This window comes from Camellia sinensis, chromosome 12 (genome assembly GCF_055761805.1).
Source record: "Camellia sinensis isolate YWXY chromosome 12, ASM5576180v1, whole genome shotgun sequence".
In the NCBI taxonomy this organism is placed as follows: Eukaryota; Viridiplantae; Streptophyta; class Magnoliopsida; order Ericales; family Theaceae; genus Camellia; species Camellia sinensis.
In genome coordinates, this window is record NC_138972.1 from 117,680,911 (window position 1) to 117,706,814 (window position 25,904).

A 25,904-nucleotide genomic window follows, 5' to 3' on the forward strand; every position below is an offset into this window, starting at 1 on the left:
CACCTTTTTATGTATTGAGTTATACAAAAATATTTGAAAACAAGCACATTGGTGACCTGCTAAGCAGGTCACTTTCCAGGTAAATGAATAAAAGAATATATTATATGACTAAAAGTGTAAATAATTTCACAAAAGGTGTAAATTTTCACAGAAGGTGTAAATTTTAACAAAAGGCGTAAGTAATTTCAGAAAAAGACGTAAGTGATTTTTGAAAATTTACACCCTTTGTGAAAACTTACGCCATTTGTGAAAACTTACACCTTTTGTGAGAACTTACACCTTTTGTGAGAACTTACACTTTTTTGTGAAAGTACTTACACTTTTCTGATAACTTACACCTTTTGTAATATTACTTATGAAAGGTGAAACTTTTGACAACTTACACATAATACTTACATCTTTTGTAAAAACAAGTTATACCTTTTCTGAAAAGTTACACCATATGTGAAAAATTTTATTTCATAAAATTTACACCTGTTGTTAAAACGTACACATTTTCATGAAAATACTTACAGCTTTTCTAAAAAGTTACTGCTTTTGTGAAATAATTTTTTTGATAAAATTTACACATTTTATTGGAACTTACACATTTTCTGAAAACGGAACATATACCTTTTGTGAAGCTACTTACATCTTTTGTGAAATAACTTACACTGTTTCTGAAAAATTACACCTTTTGTGAAATAATTTATTTCATAAAATTTACACATTTGACTAAAATTACACATTTTTCTGAAAATTTACACCCCTTCGTAGAAATAGTTACACATTTTTTGAAAAGTTACTCATTTTGTGAAATAAATTTTTTCATAAGATTTACCCATTGTATTGGAACTTACACCCTTTGTGAAAACGAAACTTACACCTTTTGTGAAGCTACTTACATATTTTGTGAAATAAGTTACACTATTTCTGATAAGTTACATCTTTTGTGAAATAATTTCTTTCATAAAATTTACACCTTTGACTAAAAGTACACATTTTTCTGAAAATTTACACCCTTTCGTGGAAATAGTTACACATTTTTTGAAAAGTTACTCATTTTATAAAATATTTTTTTTCATAAAAGTTTACACTTTGCATACACCTTTTGTGAAAACGAAACTCATTTCACAAAAGGTGTAAAATTATGAAAAAAATTATTTCACAAAAGAAGTAACTTTTCAAAAAATGTGTAAGTACTTCCATGAAAAGGTGTAAATTTTCAAAAAATGTGTAAGTTTTAGCAAAATGTGTAAATGTTATGAAAGAAATTATTTCACAAAAGGCGTAACTTTTCAGAATTAGTATAAGTTATTTCGCAAAAGATGTAAGTAACTTCACAAAAGGTGTAAGTTTCATTTTTACAAAAAATGTAAATTTTATGGAAAAAATTATTTCACAAAAGAAGTAACTTTTCAGAAACGGTGTAACAATTTCCACGAAAAAATGTAAATTTTCAGAAAATGTGTAAGTTTTAGCAAAAGATGTAAATTTTATGAAATAAATTATTTTACAAAAGGTGTAACTTTTCAGAAATAGTGTAAGTTATTTCACAAAAGATGTAAGTAGCTTCACAAAATGTGTAAGTTTTGTTGTCACAAAACGTGTAAGTTCCAATAAAAGGTGTAAAATTTATGAAAAAAATTATTTCACAAAAGGAGTAACTTTTCAGAAAAGGTTCCACGAAAATGTGTAAATTTTCAGGAAAAGTGTAAGTTTTAGCAAAATATATAAATTTTATGAAAGAAATTATTTCACAAAAAGCATAACTTTTCAGAATTAGTGTAAGTTATTTCACAAAAGATGTAAGTTCACAAAAGGTGTAAGTTTCATTTTTACAAAAGGTGTAAATTTTATGAAAAAAATTATTTCACAAAAGGAATAATTTGTCAAAAATTGTGTAAGATATTTCACAATAGATATAAGTAGCTTAAGTTTTGTTTTCAGTGTAAGTTCCACTAAAAGTGTAAATTTTATAAAAAAATTATTTCAGAGAAGGAGTAATTTTCAGAAAATCTATCGATCTTGGTCTCTCTATCGATCTCTGTCTCTTCTCTGTCGATCTCCGTCTCTCTCTCTCTCTGTCGATCTTCGTCTCTCTCTGTCGATCTCAGTCGATCTCGGTCTGTCTCTCTCTGTCGATCTCTCTTTGTCGATCGCCCTCCCAAACGCTTCGTCTCTCTCCGGAATTCTAGAGAGAGAAACACCAAGCCCTCCCAAACACCTCTTCTCTCACACATTGCCATTGTTTGAACAACAACACAAATACAGTTTGATTCGATTGTAGGAGCTCTTTGCAATTTTCATTCCTCTCTCTCTACCCGAAAACATCAACAGATCTGGACTTGGGTAACTTTTTGGCTCCAATTCGATCAGGTTTGATATCTTCTTCTCTCTTTTAGATCTAGGTTTGCTTCAATTCTGAATTGTGGTGATTGATTGATTGTTTCAGATCTGGGTTTGATTCGTTCTCGGGTTTTTGGGTCTCAATTTTGTTGTTTTAACACAGATTGAGCTCAGATTTAGCTATATTAATCATTTCTGTGATCATTTTCATTCATTGATCGTCTCATTTTTTTGTTTGATATGTTAACATGGGAATTAGATTTGTAAAATAGGACTTGGAATTGATTTTCCCCTTGACAAATAGGACTTAGAATTGATTTTCAAGATGTTTTTCTACCTCAGCAATTTTAATATTACAAGTCATTGATCTGCTCTTTGTTTTGTCCTTCTGTTTCTTAGATAAAAAGGTGATTGTAGAACTTATGGTATTAGATCATTGGATTTGCTAAATATATAGCATTAATGAAGAATCTTTTTCATGTTGTGTTTGGAAGCTCCAGCTGTTATGAAGTGATGTTCCTATAATCTAGATATCTAGTGTGATATTTGAATTTTGATTTGATTATTCGTCCTGTTCAGGGAGTTAAAATTGCAGATCAACATGTATGCATATCATGATGGAGGACATATATTGATGAATCAGATCCTTGGAATAACCCGTCATGGAAGCTTGGAGATGAAAATAGCTCAACGGTATGAACCTTCTCTTTCCCTATTGGTAGGTAAAGTCATGAGTTGTCATGAATTGTTTAGTCTTGCTTAAAAGAGTTCCATTAAAGAGGTAAAGCAAATATCTTTTGGCCATCTTTTACAACATAGTGAACAAACATTCAATATTTGGGAATCACCGGATATTATGAAGTTTGGAAATTATTCCGCAAATAGTAGCTTGTAGAAGTAGCTAGCATAACTCTTATATCACTAAGTAAAAAGAGGTTATTTTTTAATTATTGAGCTATGTTACATGGGCCATACGAGTATTGCGTACAACCAGTGTTGCAGCTGATTTGGGTAGTCATGGTGTTAAAAAGTGAATGTTTTTGGTCAAGAAAACCCATTTTCTGGTAATGATTCTTGACTTCTTTAAATTGTTCATATTATATAGATTCGCATATAAATCAAGAGAGTTTTGTTGTATATCAATAGAGTATCTTGTTTGATAATGAGTTACTAATTGTGCTTGATGTGATATGATCATGTGGGTTCATTTGCAGCACTAGAAGAAGCAATCCTTTTGCTGCATTCATAACTTTAGAATTGTTATATCATAAGGGTGGTGACCTGATGGGTAGTAGGCGGTATATTTGTCCTGTTGTTATTGTGACCTCTGGTTCCTTATGAAAATGCCCTTTATGGGGTTGGGTTATAATTTTTTGTGAGGTGTTTATATACATGGCATAGGTTGCACAGAATATACAGGTTACGGACAAATTAAAAAAAATAAATAATAATATCATGTTTTTGGCCACTAAATAATTGGTAGCCAAAAAGGAAATAAACATTTTTAGCGACTAAATAGTTAGTAGCTAAAAAAAAATAAAACGAAAACACTATAACACTATGCCTTATTATTGTAACCTAACACTATAACACTAAGCTCCAGTATTTTAGCTAAATTTATGTCAATTTATTAGGGCTTAAAACAGGAACTCAAGCCTTATTATTGTAACCTAACACTTCCAATACAAGAGTGGCCTTCTGTAACAGCGCCCGCGTGGGCCTCATGCTACAGTTCGGACTCGATTTGTGTCACGGTTCTTAATCTGAACCAAAGAGTCCAAATCTGGCAAATCGTTTTGAGAAACAGATTTTTGAAAAAGTAGTGCCAAACATGGACTGCTTTGCCAGATACAGAGTCGCCACCTAAATATTTTTTATGGGAGAATTTAGGAAACCCTGACTCGGTGCCGAAGGCCACATGTCCGTCATCACCGGAGTTGTCTCGGCTCGGGAGCTTGGGTACGATCGGGGAAGGTCAGCTATGAGCACCCCCTTTCGCCCGGTCCGAAGACCGGCCTCTACTAACCGTGATATCCGTTTTTGAAAACTTTATGTGTTCTTTAAACCAATTGTTAGCCTAGAATTACTATGTTATGCGCACAGCAAACAAGTATAGACTAGATCGCCTAATTTGGAAATAAACATTGCATATCCATTCGGTTCGAAAATGCTTTGGAATTTGCTACTCGCAAGTAGGCTAAAATACGGATTTCAACGAGTTTTTCCAACTCAAACAATCCAACCTTCACCCACAGGCATTCGAAACAGTTTAACACATAAGCATCTAGCCACATGTTAAGCATACTGTCATGGCAATATTCACACTCATGTGATATGCTAAAGCGGAAATACTTACATAGTACTCCGTGCCAAAACAGAGAACTTGTTAGCAAACATGCATGATCCAAGTCCATGTGAAGTGCCTAATGCATCGCATACAAAATGTTACTAGAATAGGCTCGGCTATCCTAAACATGTTATGTGAAAATGCACAATTATCACATATTCAAATTTTGATTGGAAGTACGAATGCAATTAGCGTGATGTACCGAGCCTAATGCATGTAATACAAAATGCATGAATGCACGCATGCATAGCATAAGGTATGCTGAATTTAAACATGCCCTAATCTACCACCGTAAGCAGGTAAATAAAAGGGAAGAAAGAAGTGGGGTTGGAAGACATACACACCACCCACACACACTTATTACAGATTTACCCTCACTCGGAGGGACCGAATAAATATTAAAAATTAATTAACTACGCAAGCTAATTAATATTACAAATTGCCTAATTTAATTAACAAATTAAATAGACTAATTAAAACAGGAAAACGCCTCGGGAAGCGCGCCGCCATGCGCAAGCTGCCTCTGTTTTCCTTCTTTCACTCCTCTGGAGGCTGTCAAAACCTCAGGGTTGCATCCCTAGGCACTGGGGAGTATCACCGGTTGAGTGGAATCACCACCGGCACTGGTATATGTCCATCGGCACAAAATTGAAGCTATCGGCAGATAAAAGGTTGCCGGCCGGCACCTTACACTGCCGGTCGGCAAAGAATCTGCAGGACCTGCAACTCACAGCAACAGAGGGCAAAACAAGGCATGGCAGCACAATTCAAGGCATGTATGCACCAACCATGTCCCTTATCATGATAATGACTCAAAGGGACACGTGCCTCGGTTCTCGGACCACCAATCACGCATTTCCATGCATGATGGCCCAAAGAACCAAGTATGCAACTTTGATTTCAAATGCATGCAAACCAATCAAACAAATTAGGCCTAATTCCTATCACCATTTCAAGGAACAAGGCATGCATGCAAGATGCAATGCAACCTAGGCATACAAGCTAAGAATGCAACATGGCATGGCAAGGCACTTATGCAAGCATACAAGCATACATATGGCAATGCAAATGGATGGCAAGATGGGCTTATACATGAATTAGGCAGCTCTAAAATAGGCCTAAAACAGTGGCCATAGTACTAAAAAGTGAGGGCTAAATGGCATGCACACACATATGCACATAAGGACCAACACTTAAGCACAAAACAAACAACATTCAAGCACACTTGAAAGGGGCAAACAAGAGCAATTAGCATGCAACATAAGCATTGAAATCATGTCATAAAATGATGCCAAATCAAGTTATAAATCAAGTCAAGCATGCAACAAATGGCCTAGGTGTTCAAAGTAAACCAAAGTGGCATTGAGCTATACTTAACAAGACCAAACAAGGCATGCATTAAGCAACCAAAGACAGGTTTATAGCACGTTAAATCAAGGCTAAAGGGCTCTTTAGATGGCATCTAAATGGCCCAAATACAAAGGCATGCACCATGGCCAAAACATGGAGCATTGCAACACATGCTTTCAAAGCATTAAAGAGGCATGCAAGGCAATCAAACAAGCATGGAAATGGGACTGAAATGGCATGTAGAATGATCCCAAATCACCAAAACAATGCAAAGATGGCATGCTACACATGCACATACTCAAGGCCAACAAGCCTAAATACAAAGGAGCTATATAATGCATGCTAAAATCAACCCAAATACTTATGGACAGACCTAGAACATGGCAAAATAAGCACATAATCTTCACAAGACTAAGCCTAAAACATGCTCCAACAAAGGCTAACAACCTAAGGCACATTAAGGCATAAACAAGGCATTACATGGCAACCATGCTAAGCATGCATGGAGTTCCAAAACCAACTTGAAATCATGTTATATTATGGATATATAAGCATGAAAAACAAACCAAACATGCTCAACACACACTCAAGCATAGGCTTCCTTTAGAGGCCAAAACATGCCCTTTTCAAGGACAACAAGGAGAGGGGGTGGCCCTCTCCTTCTTGGGACTTCAAAGCATCATCTTCACCACTGAAATCCCTCAAGATTTCAGTGGTGAAGAGATCTCAACACCAAAATCCCGGAGCTAACACAAAATGGCTCAAAATGAGGCCTTTTGAGGCCTAAGGGTGGTCAACAACCCTCAAACAACAAAACACTCTTAATAAAAAATAAAGAGGGCTTAAAAAAAGAACTTTTTTATGTTATACAATAATCACAAAAACAGCTCTAAGACAGGTGGAAAATCAATGCAAAAATGGGGGAAAAAGAGACTAGTTTCTTACCCTTGTAGTCCTCTTCAACAATGGTGCTCCAATGGCCTCCTTTGGCTCCAAACCAGTCAAGAAACTCAAGAACAAGTCCTTAGAACCCTAGTTTCAAGAGGAAGGTGAAACACTAGGTGTTTGTGTGCAATAGTGAGACACAAAACACCTAGTGTACAAATAAGAGGGAAAGAGAGATAGAGAGTGTATATCTAACCCTAACCCTAAAAAAACCAGAGCTTGGTCTGTATTTTTCTCTCTCAAAAATGTCTAAAAGCTCTCCTCTTGCCTTAGAGAGAGCCTCTCTCTATATGCCTCTTGTAAAGCTTACAAGACAAGCTTTGCAAGAGGGAGATCCCTCCATACACGTGTATGGAGGGGAGCAAAAGCAATACAGCTGTCTAAAAATATCTGCAAAAGCAGATGAACAGCAATCGGCCGGCCAAAAAGCCATCTTGGCCAAAAAAAGTGCCGATCGGCAACAAATAGTGCTGACCGGCAACAAAGAGTGCCGGCCGGCAAACTATATTGCCGGTGGCAGCAAAAACTAGCCGGTGGCATCTAGCCACTGCCGGTGGTGGGTGGGGATGGTCTACAAGCCCCACCCTGCCTCTCAAAGGCAAGATGCAAGTGTTTGGTGCAAAACCAGACACTAAACGGTCGAATTCGGGGATCCTGAGGCATGGCGCGCGAGCCAAGACCTCCGGGAACTCCAAACGAACACAAACATGGAAGATCACCGTGTGTTCAAACAGTGACGTCCAAGTCTTGAGGACGGTCAAAAATGGGGTGTCTACACCTTCAAGGCAGAATCAGAGACGCATCAAGTTCCATGCAGTCCACTGTTGGACTTGTCATTTTCATGTTGTGTGTGTGTCAGCATGTAAATGGATTGTAATGATCACTATTTTTTTAATACTCAGCGTTGAGCTCTCCGGTAATTGTTACCTTAATGTAGATAAAGGGATCAACCTTTTGTAGTCTTATAGCTAAACTGCAACATAGTGCTAGGGTTCACATTGCAGGGGGCATATGCAGATTCAGATGGCTATCTAGATAAATAGAGATTAGTGAACCACTCATATATTGGCTAACTGCACACAACCCATAGAATATACACTCAAATCTTTGGAGATATTCAAGTATGTTTCTCATAACACTCAACCCTCAAAATCTGCGATAGAGCTCCTCAAGCTGCTGCACAAGTTAGCAAACAATTAGAATAACACACACTTTTGTTGACCTTCACTCAACTCTCATTTAGAAAACTCACATCAGATTTAGTCATGTGCTATTACTTATGATAAGCATTTATGTTGGCTAAAACCACTTTGGACATCAAGTAATCTTGATGAATTCTTCAGAGGCTTCTAATATTCTTTATGGCGTTGTGCTGCAGAATGTTTCTGAATTTTATGGCCTTGATATCCTTGCATGCTTCTATTTACAGAGTGTGATATACGCTCATGCTTAAACACTCTTCAGTTTCTCCACAACAAGAAGGAAACCCTCAATATGGTATGATATTCAGCTGATCATGCTCTAGCATACTTTTTGTTAGTTAATAGTGGTTGAACATATATTGCTATGTTATATTCAGTTAAGGGTTTAACTAGAATAAGATTTTTTGGAAAATTCCTGTCTAATTAAAATCTTTTTTCAGACTGTCTGGCTAAGGCAACTAATTAATTTTGTTGTATGCACTTTAAATCTGGCATGCATATAAGCCTTTTAAAATATTTGAATTGTCTAAGCCAACGCATCACTCATATATCAAAACAAACCCAATTCCCAAACAGCCCCTGAACCACCATACAGATGTCACGGCCACCTTCCCCGTGACAAATAGGACCTGTAATAACAGTCAGAATACAATTAGCATGTGTAGGTTGGGACTTACAGTCGAAAATGCCTTAAATCTTAACTGGCATTAAGGGGGCGAAACAGCAAAACTACCCCCGAACCACCATACCAATGTCACAGCCAGCTTCCCCATGAAAAATAGGACCTGTGACAACAGACGAAATGTAATTCGGGCGCGTAGGTTGGGAATTAGAGCCAAAAACGCCTTACAGTTAACCGAAAAGAGGCGTTAAGGGGGTGAAAATGCAAAACAGCCTCCGAACCATCATACGGATGTCACAACCAGCTTCGTCACAAAAATTAGGACCTTTGACAACAGATGGAATGTAATTAGCACATGTAGGTTGGGAGTTAGAGTAAAAAACGCCAAAAACTAAATCGAAAAAGGGCGTTAAGGGGGCGAAAATGCAAAATAGCCTCTGAACCACCATACGGATGTCACAACCAGCTTCCCCATGGAAAATAGGGCCTGTGGCAATAGACAGAATGTAGTTAGCATGTGGAGTTTGGGAGTTAGGGCCGAAAACGCCATAAACTTAACCGAAAAGGGGCATTTAGGGGGCGAAAATGCAAAATAGCTGCCGAACCACAGTATAGATGTCACAGCCAGCTTCTCCATGACAAATACGACCTGTGACAACCTGCGAAATGTAATTAGCACGTGTAGGTTGGGAGTTAGAGCCAAAAATGCCTTAAACTTAACCGAAAAGGGCGTTAGGTGGGTGAAAATGCGAAACGGCCCACGAACCACTCTACGGATGTCACAACCAGCTTCCCCATGAAAAAAAGGACTTGTGTTATGATTCTACATTGTTTGACTCCTATCTTTTCAGGTGGCCTTTGTTTAATATATTTTTTTCCTATTTTTGTTTCACTCTAGGACAGTCTCCAATATTTTTGTAGTAAAAGAGAGCATGCTGTGCTTGGGTTTTGAACTTATTTTCCTTACTTCACCACAAGAAGCAATAGATTATTTGATCCATGACCTCCACCATTTCTCGATTTTTCCACAGCTTCTGCAAGTTTTGCCCCTTTGGCTACTTCACTGTGGTTATGTAAAATTTCTTTTATCTTCAATGGAGGGACCCTCAGGGAGCAATTTTTGACTGGAGTCTTAGGCATTGTCAAGAAATTGAATTAGGGTGTTGTGTGTCTTTGTACTATTTGAGATGACCAAGTGGTTTTCTCAAATTGTTAAAATGATTGATGTCTATTTTCACCACATACAAGATTCCAATAAATTGTCTCATCCTCATGATATTTATTTCTATAATCAATTAGTTGGTTGCATCATTGACTACATATTCTTATCAATACAATTGACTCCATATTATTTGTCCATTTTGTGCCAAGTTTGCAAACCACCTTTGCTCTATGAGACTGTGACAACTTCGGCGATGGAAAAAACTTTAAAAAATTAATGAAAGAAAGGGAAAGGGAAGATAGTATTACGTAATATTGGTTTAGTCGTTTTAGAAATTCATGTTGTATTTGATCATTTGTTTTGCCAAAAGGTATTTTCATTACTATGGACAATTGCTACATCAACAAAATATGCTACAGGCTTATGTGAGGACAGGTTATATCACTGAGCTTTGATTTGTTGCTTCCTGATCTTGTTGTAGGTGTTCGCCTTCTGTTTTTGTAATTAAAAATTCTTTGTTAAAGGCATATGTGCCATTGTGCTGCTGGTAAAATGGTTTGTATCTTGTCAAATTTTTTGTTTTTCCTTAATTGTAAAGAAATGCATGCCTATACTGAGTAGTTATAGATCACAAGGTGCATGTGTGAGTGACATGATAAACATGCTTGTTTCAGGAACCTATTATGCTGCAGTCATTGAGAATTGCACTAATTTTGTTGGTCGTTTTGTGGTTGTGGATGTTGGTGCTGGTAGTGGTATTCTGTCATTATTTGCCGCTTTGGTTGTCTATGTTTTATCTGTGTTTGCGCATGAAAATATACTGACATAATGGATTTATCTTTGTCTGTTGGTCTTCTAGAATTCTATCCCAACTTCACCCTCTCATTTTCTCTGCCTCACTTTTTTTCTCATATCAGGTTGGTGCTAAACATGTTTATGCAGTGGAAGCATCTGAAATGCTAGCATATGCCTGCAAACTCACTGTAGTCACAACCATAGATCACCTTTCGACGAAGCTTTGGTTTGAATCAATTCTTCCTCATCTGCTACAGGTACAAGCTGAACCATTCAATTCTTAATTGTGTATTTTGTGTGCTGCGAAAATGATGAACTTGCTCTGAACTTGCTTGATTTCAGTTCTGAATTCAAATTATTATTATTATTATTATTATTATTATTATTATTATTATTATTATTATTATTATTATTATTATTATTATTATTATTATTATTATTATTTGTCATATTAGATTGGAGCATGTGTGTGGATTTTAGCTTGTCGTATTTTGGTGAATTTCAGATGTGCTTTGTAGAAGACTATAGTATTTGATCCAAGCATTGGTTTTTCTGTGCTGCGAAAATGAAGAATGTGTATTTTCTATATCCAAATTTTTGTCATCTCTTATGTAATTTGTGAAAGAACAACTTCTACTGATAGAAAACTAGGAAGCAGAGAAGAATAAGAAAGATAGAAAAATGAAGAACTAGATTTTATTACTAATTTCTTGAGAGAGAAAACAATATAACTCAGGTTTTATATATTCTGAGCCATATTGTGTTGATTTTGTGGAAACATATACAACTGGATCCTGCTGGTTTTAAGAAAAAGATCTAAATAATATGAGAAGAAAAATTCTCAGACTGATTGTTACTTGAAATTGAGAAATGTAGAACCCATCTCCAAATTTTTTGGTGAAGAATTCAGTTGGTTTCATATGGAAATTTGGTCTATAAGGAACACTGAAGTTAACAAGAGCTTCGACTCTCTCTGGTCTGAATAAGCAAAGGAACCAAGCAACTTGAGTACCCCAGTCATGTCCTATCACAAATGCCTATATAACAGCACAACAACACTCTGTTACATAAACTTCATATCCCAAATGATTTGCTTGTAGCACTGAACTGAATGTGAACTATATGACAACTAATCTAGATTTTTATGCCTTTAGTTGAACTATGGGATATGATTGTAGTACCTAATTTTGCATGGTGATAGAACTAGGGTCAGACTTCTCTATAATTACTTGACCACCTGCTGTGAAAATTACGTTTTCTCTTACAAGTTACAAGTCCGTGGTAGATTGGATGATCACATAGATTGGACTGGATGATTTTGTGATTTAAAAAAAGTTGAACTCTAAAACTATTTCTTGTTCCAATTGGCCTGATTTGGTTTCAGTTGAAATAGTCTTCTTTTTTTTTTTTGGAGAAGGAGGCAGAGATTACTAAAAAAATCCTTTGTCAAACCTCATCTCATAGTATCAAAAGAAATTTATGGGAAAACATGAAGATATCATTATTATTTTACTTTTTGAATTCTGTGCCAGAACATTTATTGTAACTTGTAAGTTAGTATAGCGATCCCGGGTTTACCCTTGTTGTATAGTGATCCGGACATGTGTCCGTGGATGTTGGTAGTTGTTTATTATCTTGTTTGCATCCTTTCTTACTTTGTATTTGAGTTATAGGATGTGTTGAGCGGGTTTGTTACAGGTTGGTTGAGTTTTGAAACCAAAACTAGTTGCCCAGATTTTTGGCCTGTACGCTCGAGCGGAGGTGTTGGCGCTCGAGCGTAGATTACACCCATTCAGTATTTTCCTGTGCAGCGTTGTACGCTCGAGCGTGGTATTGGCCGCTCGAGCGGGGTTGTCTGAGTGCCGCTCGAGCGTAGGGTTGGGAGCTCGAGCGGAGGCCTGGTTCTGCAAAAGTGCTGGGCGAGTGCATTCTGCGCTCGAGCGGAAGGTTGGCCGCTCGAGCGGAAGTCTGTGAGTGGCCGCTCGAGCGGGGTGTTTTACGCTCGAGCGGAGACCTGGGTTAAAGTCCCGAATTTGTGACTCTTTAAATCACTTTTTCACTTTCTCTTCTCTCTCTTACTTTTCCAAAATCACCATTGTTGAGCCTCTCACTCTAGACTCTACCTTCTCTCTAGGTTTTGATCTAGTAGGAGTGATTTACTCACCTTTGGCCTTTACAAAAAAGTTGTTGATCGTCGAGTGCTTCATTTTAATCTGAAAATCTCGGGTTTTGGAGCACGTTGGGTTTTGTCGTCTTCTCCTTTGGGACTCCGAATTTGAGGTAGGGATAACCTACTCCTCTCTATGGGTTTTGTCTTTAAATTTTGGTATTTTGAGATGTTGGGCTTGGTTTGGTAATTTTGTGAAAGTTTGGGGCTTTTGTGTAATTTTACAAAAGTTGGGGTTTTATTCATAATAAACCTAGATGCATGTTTGGCATAGAAAAATGGAATGATTGTTGAATCATTGATGAAAATGGGACCTAAGGGTTGAAATGGTAATTATGGAAAATGGCCTAATTACATTGTTTAATTAATTGGGATAATTAATTGGTGAGAAATGAGGAAATGAAATGTTGATTGAATATCCATTTGTGCATTTATTTTCTGTTTTAGAAATAACTGCTTTGGGCTATCGATGGAGGATAGTCGAGATTGTTGTAGACAATGCATGATGATTAGGTAAACGGAAACTAATCAATGGAATGTGTCATGGAACTTGACGGTTGATAGAATACATTAATTGTGTGTATTGTGTGATTGTATATAGAACCAATGTGTTTATATACGTTATGTGTAGAGGAGGAGATAGGGGATGTACTCCGCGGTTTAGGGGAAGATAGGGGATGTACCTCTAAACCGGATAGGTATTGGGAGGAGATAGGGGATGAACTCCGTAGACAGAGCTCATATGCTTGTCTAGAGAAGTGAAGATAGAGCTCATATGCTTATCTTTGTGAAGTGTGGATACAGCTTGTATGCTTATCTGTGGATATTGTTGATATACATATCTGTTGTAGAATGTGGATACAGCTTGTATGCTTATCTGAATGTGAGATATAGTTTTTATACATATCTGTGGAAATGATGATAGAGCTAGCATGCTTATCTGTTGAAAAAGGGAAAATGAAAAGTAATTGGGACTTGTAAGTCGTTGACATAAATATGTAATTTATGTGATTGTATCAGTGTTGACCAACTATCAATTGCTAATGTTTTAGTCATTGTCCATGGTTGGTTTAGTGTATTTCTACTGGGCTGTGGCTCACCCTATATGGGAATATCATTTTCAGGTACAGGAAGCATGCCACCTCCAAGGACATAGCTTGGGAGGCTAGAGGCGGACATAGCGTAGTTGTTTTACTTTTGATGTATTACATGTAACTTCAAGCCAAGGGCTTAATGTGTAAACGAGTTAGTACTCTTTTGTTGTAACCAAGTGTTAACTTGGAAAGCTGTAAGCCCGTAAGGCATTTTGTTTTGATGTTAACATGTAATACTTATGTAATGAAACTCAATGAAATAAAGAAATGTGGTTAGTTTATATGTAAATGCATGTCTTATCTGATGGGTTTAATGTTATTATTTTGAGGGCGTTACAACTTGGTATCAGAGCGTACCGGGTTCGAATACTTTGGGTACGTGGGAAGTGATTAGGATCACAATGGGTTTGTCTCGCTTGATAGAGACGTAGATGTAGTACCATATGCTATGTGTTTATTTGATAACATGCTTATGTGACTATGTGGGTATGGGATTTAATTTCTAGGATGTTGATTGGATCCTTGAGTTTCTGGGAGTCTTGTTGGAAAAGCACTTGATCAACGCTGTTTCTAACCGGAACTCTAGTAACGCCTCGGGACTATCATTATCCGGAAATGAAGTTCGTAAGTGCTTATGTGTTTATGTGCTTATGTGGAGTGAATTACAGTTGTCCATGCATTAGGACGTGAGTGTTTAGTTTCGGCACACTTATGAATGTGCTAACGTTCTGTGTTGCCTTTATTAGGATGTCAGGATGAGGAAGAGGTGCTAGGCGTGGTAGACCTGCGAGGCAGGAAGTACCGTTACAGGGTGAGATTCCGGCAGTGCAGGAGGGAGTTGGGCAGGCCAATGTGGCCGAGCCAGTGGGTTAGCAGGCTATGGGTGCCTTGGCCAGAGAGATAGCAGGAGCTTTGGGTATTCTTAGAGCTAGGAATCAGGCAGCTGAGACAGGGCCTTCCTTCTTGAAGAGGGAGTTCTTTCGGTGTAATCCGGACGAGTTTATCGGGGATCCTAAAGAGCCGCTTAAGGCAGATGAATGGCTCGAACAGACAACGAAGACGTTTGAGATGCTTGGCATCGAGGACGGAGCACTGAAAGTGACCTTGGCATCCTTCCAACTGAAGGGAGATGCGGGTCAATGGTGGAAGTACGAGAAAGCTCGTGTTGGTGGTACTTGGGAGGCGTTTGTGAATGCTTTTCAGGAGAGGTTTTTATCAGCAGCAGCTAGGGAAAAGCTGAGGGATCAGTTTAGCCGGCTTAATCAGCAGGGCTTGTCAGTGGCCGAGTTTGAGGCTACTTTTACCAGTCTGTCTAGGTTTGCACCTGAACTGGTGGCGTCTGAGGAACGCCGTTGCTATGAGTTTGAGCGGAAGTTGAGGCGGGGCCTCAAGTTGAGAATTGGTGGGTCTTATATTCGAGAGTATAGACACCTAGTGGACGCTGCAGCTCATATGGAGCTTATGATGCAGGAGGAGGATGAGGGCCAGAGAGGCTCCAAGAGGAGCCAGGATAGTCAGGGTGATGGCAGGAGGCAGAGGGGTTCTAACCCTCAGCAGTCGCAGGGTGGTGTTGCTAGATCGACCTTCCCAGTGCCGAGTGCAGGCTCCGGGAGAGGTGGTCAGGGGGATTTCACCTGTTACAAGTGTGGCCAGCTGGGTCACAAGGTATCTGTTTGCCCGCAGAAGGGTGGGGGTCAGAAAGCTGCTTCTTCTTCAGCTAGACCGCAGAGTCAGAGTTTGGGCAGGGGGCAGCTCTTGACTTGTTATCAGTGTGGACAACCTGGGCACATGAAGAGGTTTTGCCCACAGTTGAGTGCCACTTCGGGAGCGTCTGGTTCTAGACAGACGCAGGGTTTTCAGCCAGCTCAGTCTATGCAGGCCTCGAGGGCCAATCCGGGAGCTTCGTCATCCCAGTCTGTGCAGCAGTCTTTTGCTCCGAGAGGTGAGCAGGTAGACCAGGGGCCTACGGGGCGCGTGTATGCTGTTACTGCGCAGGACTTAGTACCGGCTCCATCAGTAGTGAGAGGTACTTTTCTGTTTTGCAACTCAGTTGCTAATGTGTTGATAGACACGGGTGCATCTCATTCTTTTGTATCTGCTGCATTTGCATCTGTTTTGGAATTGGAGTTAGCACAGTTGGCATCTCCTATTTGTGTGGTATCGCCTTTGGGTGGTGAGTTGATTCTGAAACAGGGTGTTAGAGGATGTGATATAGAGGTCGCCGACTATAGGCTTCCTTTTCCGTTTGTTGTCATGCCCATGAAGGGTTTTGATGTTATTTTGGGTATGGACTGGTTATCGTCATACCGGGCTGTTATTGATTGCTACCGCCAGAGGGTTACATTGTGTACCTTGAGCGGGGAGTGGTTCCATTTCTTGGGAGACCGGGTTGGTAGTGTTTTGCCACCGGGGTATGATTCGCGAGGGCGAAGTGAACTTAGTAGTCTACTTGCTAGCTTTGAGAGTGGTGAGAGTGGTGAGACCCAGCATGTATTACCGAGGGTGGTTTGTGAGTATTCGGATGTCTTTCCCAAAGATCTTGTTAGTTTGCCACCTCACCGAGAGATAGAGTTCTCTATTGATTTAGTGCCTGGTACGGCGCCGATTTCTATGGCACCTTACCGTTTTGCTCCAGCAGAGTTGGTTGAGTTGAAAGTTCAGCTCCAGGAATTGCTCGATAAGGGCTTTGTTCGCCCTAGTGTTTCACCGTGGGGAGCACCGGCACTCTTTGTTAAAAAGAAAAATGGTGCCTTGAGATTGTGTATAGACTACCGGAAGTTGAATCGGGCTACGGTTAAAAATAAGTACCCTATGCCCCGTATAGATGATTTGTTTGACCAGTTGAAGGGTTCCCGTTGTTTCTCTAAGATAGACTTGAGATCGGGTTACCATCAGTTGAGGGTCAGGGAGGAAGATATTCCTAAGACGGCATTCCGTACGCGGTATGGCCATTACGAGTTTTTGGTGATGCCATTCGGACTTACCAATGCACCGGCAGTCTTTATGGACTTGATGAACCGGATTTTCCGGGAGTTCTTAGACCGATTTGTGGTTGTTTTCGTGGACGATATCCTTATCTATTCGTCTTCTGAGGAGGAGCACGAGGCACACTTGAGAGTGGTGCTTGAGTTACTTAGAGCCCATAGGCTGTATGCCAAGTTTGGGAAGTGTGAGTTCTGGCTGGGGGAAGTCAAATTCTTAGGCCACGTGGTATCCGGGGAAGGGGTGTCTGTTGATACATCCAAGGTTGAGGCAGTGCAAGATTGGGCACAGCCTAAGAGTGTGTTTGAGATCCGCAGTTTTCTGGGATTGGCTGGGTATTACCGTCGGTTTGTGAAAGATTTCTCCAGGTTAGCATCACCGTTGACTAGACTGACTCGGAAGGGAGTCAAGTTTGTGTGGAGTGAGACTTGTGAAAAGTCGTTCCAAGAGTTGAAAATTAGATTGACCACCGCTCCGGTGTTGATTATTCCGGAGAGAGGGTTGGGTTATGCGGTTTATTGTGATGCTTCACGAGAGGGTTTGGGTTGTGTGTTGATGCAAGAGGGAAAAGTGGTAGCTTATGGCTCACGTCAGTTGAAAATACACGAGAAGAATTACCCCACACACGACCTAGAGTTAGCAGCTGTGATCTTTGCCTTGAAAATCTGGAGGCACTACCTTTATGGTGAGAGGTTCGAGGTATTCTCGGATCACAAGAGTTTGAAGTATCTGTTTACACAGAGAGACTTGAATCTGAGGCAGAGGAGATGGATGGAGTTCATCGAGGATTATGATTTTGAGTTGCATTATCATCCGGGAAAGGCCAATGTTGTGGCCGATGCCCTTAGTAGGAAAATCATTAGTGATGTAGCTTGTATAGCCATCCGGGAATGGGTGATGTTGGGAGCACTTGGCGAGTTTGATTTGCTACTGGGCGAATCTGTTGAGGCTGCGGCCTTGTTTTCTGTTGTTGCGCAGCCTACACTTGTGACTAGAGTGTTAGAGGCACAGAGAGGTGACCTTGAGGTAGAATCCCTCCGAGAGAAGATCTCCAGTGGGAAAGTTGAGAAGGGTTTGACGGTGTATCCCGACCTGAGTGTGAGATACCGAGACCGTTTGTTTGTACCGGAGGCTTGCCGTGAGGAAGTACTCCGAGAGTTTCACCATTCGCGCCTTGCGGTGCATCCGGGAGGTACTAAGATGTATCAGGATTTGGGTCGCCAGTTTTGGTGGCGGGGTATGAAGAGAGATGTGGCTGTTTTCGTATCGAAATGCCTTACTTGCCAGCAGGTGAAGGCCGAGCATCAGAGGCCAGCGGGTTTGTTGCAACCCTTGCCTATTGCCGAGTGGAAGTGGGAGCATGTCACTATGGACTTCGTTGTAGGTCTTCCGAGGACTCAGCGGGGTAGTGATGCTATTTGGGTGGTTGTAGACCGGTTGACTAAGTCGGCGCACTTTATTCCTATGCGCGTGAGAGATTCGGTAGATCATCTTGCCGATTTGTATATTCGGGATGTAGTGAGATTGCACGGGGTCCCAGTGACGATCGTCTCAGATAGAGATCCTCGTTTTACTGCTAGGTTGTGGCAGAGTTTGCAGAGTGCACTGGGCACTAAGTTGACCTTTAGTACGGCTTATCATCCTCAGACTGACGGACAGTCCGAGCGTACTATTCAGATCCTCGAGGATATGCTTCGGGGTTGTGTCCTGGACTTCAGTGGGACGTGGGAGAGGCACTTGCCATTGGTAGAGTTTGCCTACAACAATAGTTTTCAGTCTAGCATCGGTATGGCACCGTTTGAGGCCTTGTATGGCCGACCGTGTAGGTCTCCAGTTTGTTGGGCCGAGGTGGGTGATGCACCTTTGTTGGGTCCGGAGTTGGTTAGGGAGACGACGGAGAAAGTTGAGCTTATCCGTAGGAGGCTTGTTACAGCCCAGAGTCGACAAAAGAGTTATGCCGACCGTAGGAGGAGGCCTTTGGCGTTTGAGGTAGGTGATCATGTCTTTCTGAAAATATCACCTAGGCGAGGCCTGATGAGGTTTGGGAAGAGTGGGAAATTATCCCCTCGGTTTATTGGTCCTTTTGAGATCCTTGAGAAGATAGGTGAGGTTGCTTATCGGTTAGCCTTACCGCCGCAGTTGTCCGGAGTGCATGACGTGTTTCATGTGAGTATGCTTCGGAAGTATGAGCCAGATCCATCACATGTGCTGGATTGGAGCGATTTAGAGGTAGATGAGGATGCCTCGTATGAGGAGAGACCGGTTCGGGTCTTGGATAGGCGGGATCAGGTCCTGCGTGGTAAGACCATTCCTTTGGTGAAAGTCTTGTGGAAACATCACGGAGTGGAGGAAGCCACTTGGGAACGTGAGTTGGAAGTCCGTGAGAAATATCCGGACTTGTTTGTTGATGTGTGATCTTGTATTTAAATTTTACATTATGTTGAACTTAAGAGCGTTTATATATGTCTTAAGTTGTAAAACATTGAGAATGTTTTGATTATTGGAAGCATGTTTTGGAACTTGCCTCATATGGTAGTTGGATGTAACACTATATATGTTGAATATATTGTTGACATTGGAAAGTTAGTGCATAATGTTGGTGCATGTTAATAATACATATGTTGTTTACATATTGTGATATGTCTCTTGTTAAAGAGATGGGATGACCGGTAATGGGTCGAATTGTTGAATGTTAAAATGTAACATTGTTTAAAATGGAGGAAAACTTGTTTTTGAAAACTTGTGTTTAATTTCGGGGACGAAATTCTTTAAGGGGGGGAGGTTATAGCGATCCCGGGTTTACCCTTGTTGTATAGTGATCCGGACATGTGTCCGTGGATGTTGGTAGTTGTTTATTATCTTGTTTGCATCCTTTCTTACTTTGTATTTGAGTTATAGGATGTGTTGAGCGGGTTTGTTACAGGTTGGTTGAGTTTTGAAACCAAAACTAGTTGCCCAGATTTTTGGCCTGTACGCTCGAGCGGAGGTGTTGGCGCTCGAGCGTAGATTACACCCATTCAGTATTTTCCTGTGCAGCGTTGTACGCTCGAGCGTGGTATTGGCCGCTCGAGCGGGGTTGTCTGAGTGCCGCTCGAGCGTAGGGTTGGGAGCTCGAGCGGAGGCCTGGTTCTGCAAAAGTGCTGGGCGAGTGCATTCTGCGCTCGAGCGGAAGGTTGGCCGCTCGAGCGGAAGTCTGTGAGTGGCCGCTCGAGCGGGGTGTTTTACGCTCGAGCGGAGACCTGGGTTAAAGTCCCGAATTTGTGACTCTTTAAATCACTTTTTCACTTTCTCTTCTCTCTCTTACTTTTCCAAAATCACCATTGTTGAGCCTCTCACTCTAGACTCTACCTTCTCTCTAGGTTTTGATCTAGTAGGAGTGATTTACTCACCTTTGGCCTTTACAAAAAAGTTGTTGATCGTCGAGGGCTTCATTTTAATCTGAAAATCTCGGGTTTTGGAGCACGTTGGGTTTTGTCGTCTTCTCCTTTGGGACTCCGAATTTGAGGTAGGGATAACCTACTCCTCTCTATGGGTTTTGTCTTTAAATTTTGGTATTTTGAGATGTTGGGCTTGGTTTGGTAATTTTGTGAAAGTTTGGGGCTTTTGTGTAATTTTACAAAAGTTGGGGTTTTATTCATAATAAACCTAGATGCATGTTTGGCATAGAAAAATGGAATGATTGTTGAATCATTGATGAAAATGGGACCTAAGGGTTGAAATGGTAATTATGGAAAATGGCCTAATTACATTGTTTAATTAATTGGGATAATTAATTGGTGAGAAATGAGGAAATGAAATGTTGATTGAATATCCATTTGTGCATTTATTTTCTGTTTTAGAAATAACTGCTTTGGGCTATCGGTGGAGGATAGTCGAGATTGTTGTAGACAATGCATGATGATTAGGTAAACGGAAACTAATCAATGGAATGTGTCATGGAACTTGACGGTTGATAAAATACATTAATTGTGTGTATTGTGTGATTGTATATAGAACCAATGTGTTTATATACGTTATGTGTAGAGGAGGAGATAGGGGATGTACTCCGCGGTTTAGGGGAAGATAGGGGATGTACCTCTAAACCGGATAGGTATTGGGAGGAGATAGGGGATGAACTCCGTAGACAGAGCTCATATGCTTGTCTAGAGAAGTGAAGATAGAGCTCATATGCTTATCTTTGTGAAGTGTGGATACAGCTTGTATGCTTATCTGTGGATATTGTTGATATACATATCTGTTGTAGAATGTGGATACAGCTTGTATGCTTATCTGAATGTGAGATATAGTTTTTATACATATCTGTGGAAATGATGATAGAGCTAGCATGCTTATCTGTTGAAAAAGGGAAAATGAAAAGTAATTGGGACTTGTAAGTCGTTGACATAAATATGTAATTTATGTGATTGTATCAGTGTTGACCAACTATCAATTGCTAATGTTTTAGTCATTGTCCATGGTTGGTTTAGTGTATTTCTACTGGGCTGTGGCTCACCCTATATGGGAATATCATTTTCAGGTACAGGAAGCATGCCACCTCCAAGGACATAGCTTGGGAGGCTAGAGGCGGACATAGCGTAGTTGTTTTACTTTTGATGTATTACATGTAACTTCAAGCCAAGGGCTTAATGTGTAAACGAGTTAGTACTCTTTTGTTGTAACCAAGTGTTAACTTGGAAAGCTGTAAGCCCGTAGGGCATTTTGTTTTGATGTTAACATGTAATACTTATGTAATGAAACTCAATGAAATAAAGAAATGTGGTTAGTTTATATGTAAATGCATGTCTTATCTGATGGGTTTAATGTTATTATTTTGAGGGCGTTACAGTTAGAGTTTGTGAGAAAAATAACTTAAATAAATTATTTATTCTGAAATTAGCAAATGGATACTTTGCTCAATTTAAACAAAGGTCTCATCTTGATTTTAGTTACATGAAACATTTTTATTCTTGGATGAAGCATCATATTTGTGTTACTATTAGTTTATGATTTTGTGCCACTCAACCCCCATAAGCGTATTAGATTACTGTATATGCATTTATCCTTGTGACATTTGCTAGATGATACCTTGAATTTAGCATTGCGTCATAGACGCTTCAAGAAATTACAAGCAAATTGAATAGATTATTGCATCATAGGCGTTATTAGTTTTTTTTCTGTCACTTAGCTTTTTGACCTTAGGCTTTTTCACTAGATAACTAGTTCATGCAAGCTTTTGGTGGCTCCACTAGGTGTAGTTTGGGTTCTTGTGTTGCTATGTATTAAAAATAAAAATAAAAACTTACATTTTTTGGTTCTATTATATGACTAATTTGTTAGGGAAAGGCAAAGTTAATATTTAGAATACCCCTCAAGACGTGATAGTTTATTGATAATTCTACCAGAATGCTTGAGGATTTTTTTTATTTTAAATTTTTGCTAGGTAATGTAATGGGAACAACAGTTAGACCATATTTTGGGGAGTACTATTGACTAGTGGCTCCTTCACCAACCCTTTAGACCATATTGTATCTTGTGCACACACATGTAACACCCGCTAGGCAGAGTTAGTACTTTTGGTTTTGGGCGGGATTCTCTTTCTTTTTTTATTTCTTATGCGATCTAACTGATTCCATTGTGACAAGACATGGAACTTTAGTTTGGTTATTGATGGATGCCATGTTCACATGCCATTTTGATATATATAAGTTTGAGTCATTGAATGCTTTTAGGTTCCATTCCTTTCTTCCCATATTTTTATGAGGCTACACAAGGCTGAAAGCTGGAGAATGTAATGATTTAAACCATTTTAAGATGTTATAATCGATAATCAATGGACTTCCAAATAGCGACTTCAATTATGGAAAGTAGCAGTGTCATTGTGCATGATAAATAGTGTGCATAAATTGGTTTCTTTAGGATTGAAACTTTTTTAAGGTTCCATTTCATTTTATTTTTGCATTTCATTTTCTGGAAAGAGAAGAATATTAACATGTTGAAAAATCCAAATGCTATTTGATACAGATTAGGGGAACAATTAGAGAGAGGAATTGAATAGATTACTTGTAGGTTGCGAAAAGAAAAGCTATTTGATCCAAATGCTATTTTAAATTTTTGCTAGGTAATGTAATGCCCAATTTTCACTCTCTTTTTTACTTTCTTGCCCAATTTCAAATTGTACTATTTTATTGTCATATTCATGAGATCCTGAGTATCCTAGATTGCTTTTTCTCAACTGGGTTTTTTCCCTTCTACATTTATTGCCCCCCCTCCCCCCACACGTTCATTAGAGTATTTTTGTATAAGTACTGCTTTATATGTATTTGTAATTGTTTATGCCTTTTTTTTCCTTCTACATTTATTGGCCAGCATACACTTGATAATCAGAGTATATTTGTATAAGTACTGCTTTATATGTATTTGTAATTGAGTATGTTTTTTTTATTCAGATTAGATTGAGTGTAGAAGTTCCACCAGCTGTGTGTGAGGATTGTTACAAAAGGGTCATAAATGAGTTCATGAAGCAATCAAAGGTACTGTTGTGTTACCATCTAGTTTTGCTTCTATATGGTATGATGTGATGGTTAGACTCACAAATTTTCCTTAATGAACATCTTACATACAAGCAGGTCCAACCGTTTCTTGGTGTTGTAAATTATATGGCCAATTTTCTTCCTAATATGTCCAAATATAGGACTCCTTTACAGCCCAATTAAGGAAGAATGCTCCCTAGTGGGATGGAATATAAATTAACAATATTTTATGTGTCTATATGATCATTTATTTGTTGAGCATTTAATTTATGAGTTCTGTGTTATGAATTCAGTTGTAGTTAAACTGGTGCTATAGCACAGTTGCTTACTCTTAGAAAAATTCCTGACTCAAATTCTTAAAATTTCTGTTGTATGGTGTTCTTTACGCAATTAGCATCACTGATTTGTCCAGCTGTTGCAGGGTGTTATTTTTCAATTAGAAGATAATCGAGTTCAAATAATTTTTCAATATTCTTGGAGCTGATTATTTTGTCAATTAATGTGCTCTTTGTATCTATTTTTGTTTTGGCATCCAAGTTAGTCAACTAATATATTGATGTATATTTTTGCAGGTAATGTTGAGGGAGTAGTTGATATGATTGAGCGGGTGATATTGAGAGCTAAACTGAGATTTATTTTTTTATTTTTTTGAGTACTCAAATATATTAGTATTTTGTATAAATACTTGTAAGGATGGTTGATGCATATTTGTTTTGCATGTATAGAAGCTAAAATTTGTAGCACACTTTTTTCTTTTTTTTTTTAAGATAATTTTGTTGAGGGAAGTGATGGATAATAATACATGAGTATTGCAAATATCACTTTACATTTATTGTATATAATATTTGAATATATATATATATATATGAGAATATAGGTTGCTAAAACATTGTAGGCATTTTTTTTTTTTAATTTTTTTGCGACAGCAACAAGATGGTCGCTAATGTATTATAGGCATTTTTTTTTTTTTTTTTGCGATAGCTTCACATTAGTCGCCATAGGTAGATTAGGCGGTCGCAAATAGTTTGCGACTGTTGTTTTGTGGTCGCAAAAAGTATTTGTTACCCCCACATTCACGACCCCAATTTGCCATTGCATGGGCCATCGCAAAAGGTCTTTTGCAACAGCTTGTAGCTGTCGCAGAAAAGTACTTTTTTTAATAGTGTTATAACATGTTACAGCTTAGCTTTTGATGTGGTACAAATTAATTTTGATGCGGTACATATTACTTTTTGATGTGGTACAGATTACTTCTTTGGCATGGTACAGATTACCTTTTGGCATCGTACAAATTAGTTTTTGTTGGTACAGATTAACTTTTGGATATTAATTTTGTTTAATCCTCTGTTATGTGTGGAATTATATTTTTGATGTTGGATTATACTTTCGTTTGTATGGAATTTGTATTTCATTTATAATTATATGAATTTTTTTGATAGTTGAAAGTGAAATGTGTGCATGTTGTAGAATGGTTGCTAATTTGATCAGTATATGGATTATTTTATTTATATACAGGGTGCACTAATAATGGAATAAATACAGGTGGTCGATAAATTAATTAAAAAAAAATTATAAAGTTTTTGCTGACTAAATATTTTGATAGCGAAAAATGCAAACAAAGGTTTTTCGTGACTAAATATTTAGGTCAAGTTTGACATATATCAAAAAAGTCAAAAAACCAAAAAGTTATTCAAAAAGTTAAAAAGTTAACACTATTCACCAAAAGTCAACAATTACGGCTGCACAACTCCAAATACTAATTTTTCCCTACAAATCAATTTTTACAATTTTTTATTACACATTTTTCCATAAAAAGTCAAAAAACTAATCCAAACATCCATATTTTCTTCCTCAATTTTTTAGTCCAAAAAGACAAAAAGTGTACTTTTTTAGGACACCCCAAACAACCCCTTAGTAGTAAATAAGATGGCACAAAAGACTTTTAGTGAATTTTTTTTGGATACTATGTGTTTGCGCGTGCAATTGTAACTTGTTTATTACCCTAATTAATTTCAATAGACTTGATTAACTAATAGTAATTTTAAAATTGAGTCGGAAATTTTTTTCATAATTTGGTAACTACCCGGTATGGGTATGACATGTTTGTCGACATATCCTGCTTTATAATCTCGAGATAATTCTAAATGAGAATTTTTATATTTATTTGCAAAGTATATATTATTTAAAATCATTTTCATAAATTGGTAGTGTTGGTGTAAGAGGCGGTAACCTTTGTCCAATCCATTTGGATCCAATTGTAATTGAGTTTGTATAATAAAAGTCATTTAAATTATGACGAATTTCTCACATAAAATTACATAATTATATAATGCTAATTGAATTTATAAATATTTATACACAAGCATCAACATACACCATTATAACCTTACAATTGCTACAA

The 25,904-nt window shown here is 38.5% G+C and overlaps 1 protein-coding gene across 9 annotated transcripts in view; it reads left to right on the forward strand.

Annotated features, from left to right (window-relative positions):
* Positions 1-24,321, forward strand: part of LOC114269095 (uncharacterized) — a 41,824-nt gene extending 17,503 nt beyond the window's left edge. For 2 of the 9 annotated variants that reach the window (XM_082899675.1, XM_082899673.1), the window contains 5 exons: positions 2,908-3,021; positions 8,349-8,467; positions 10,874-11,008; positions 23,420-23,503; positions 24,076-24,321. In XM_082899675.1, the coding sequence (XP_082755801.1) occupies positions 8,384-8,467; positions 10,874-11,008; positions 23,420-23,503; positions 24,076-24,093 (321 nt within the window). In that variant the 5' untranslated portion in view covers positions 2,908-3,021; positions 8,349-8,383 and the 3' untranslated portion in view covers positions 24,094-24,321. Of the gene's footprint in view, positions 1-1,667; positions 2,359-2,907; positions 3,393-7,747; positions 8,468-10,873; positions 11,009-23,419; positions 23,504-24,075 lie in introns of those variants that run through there. The other 7 variants (XM_082899678.1, XM_082899677.1, XM_082899679.1 and 4 more) reach the window with 6 other exon arrangements.
* Positions 24,322-25,904: the final 1,583 nt, after the last annotated feature.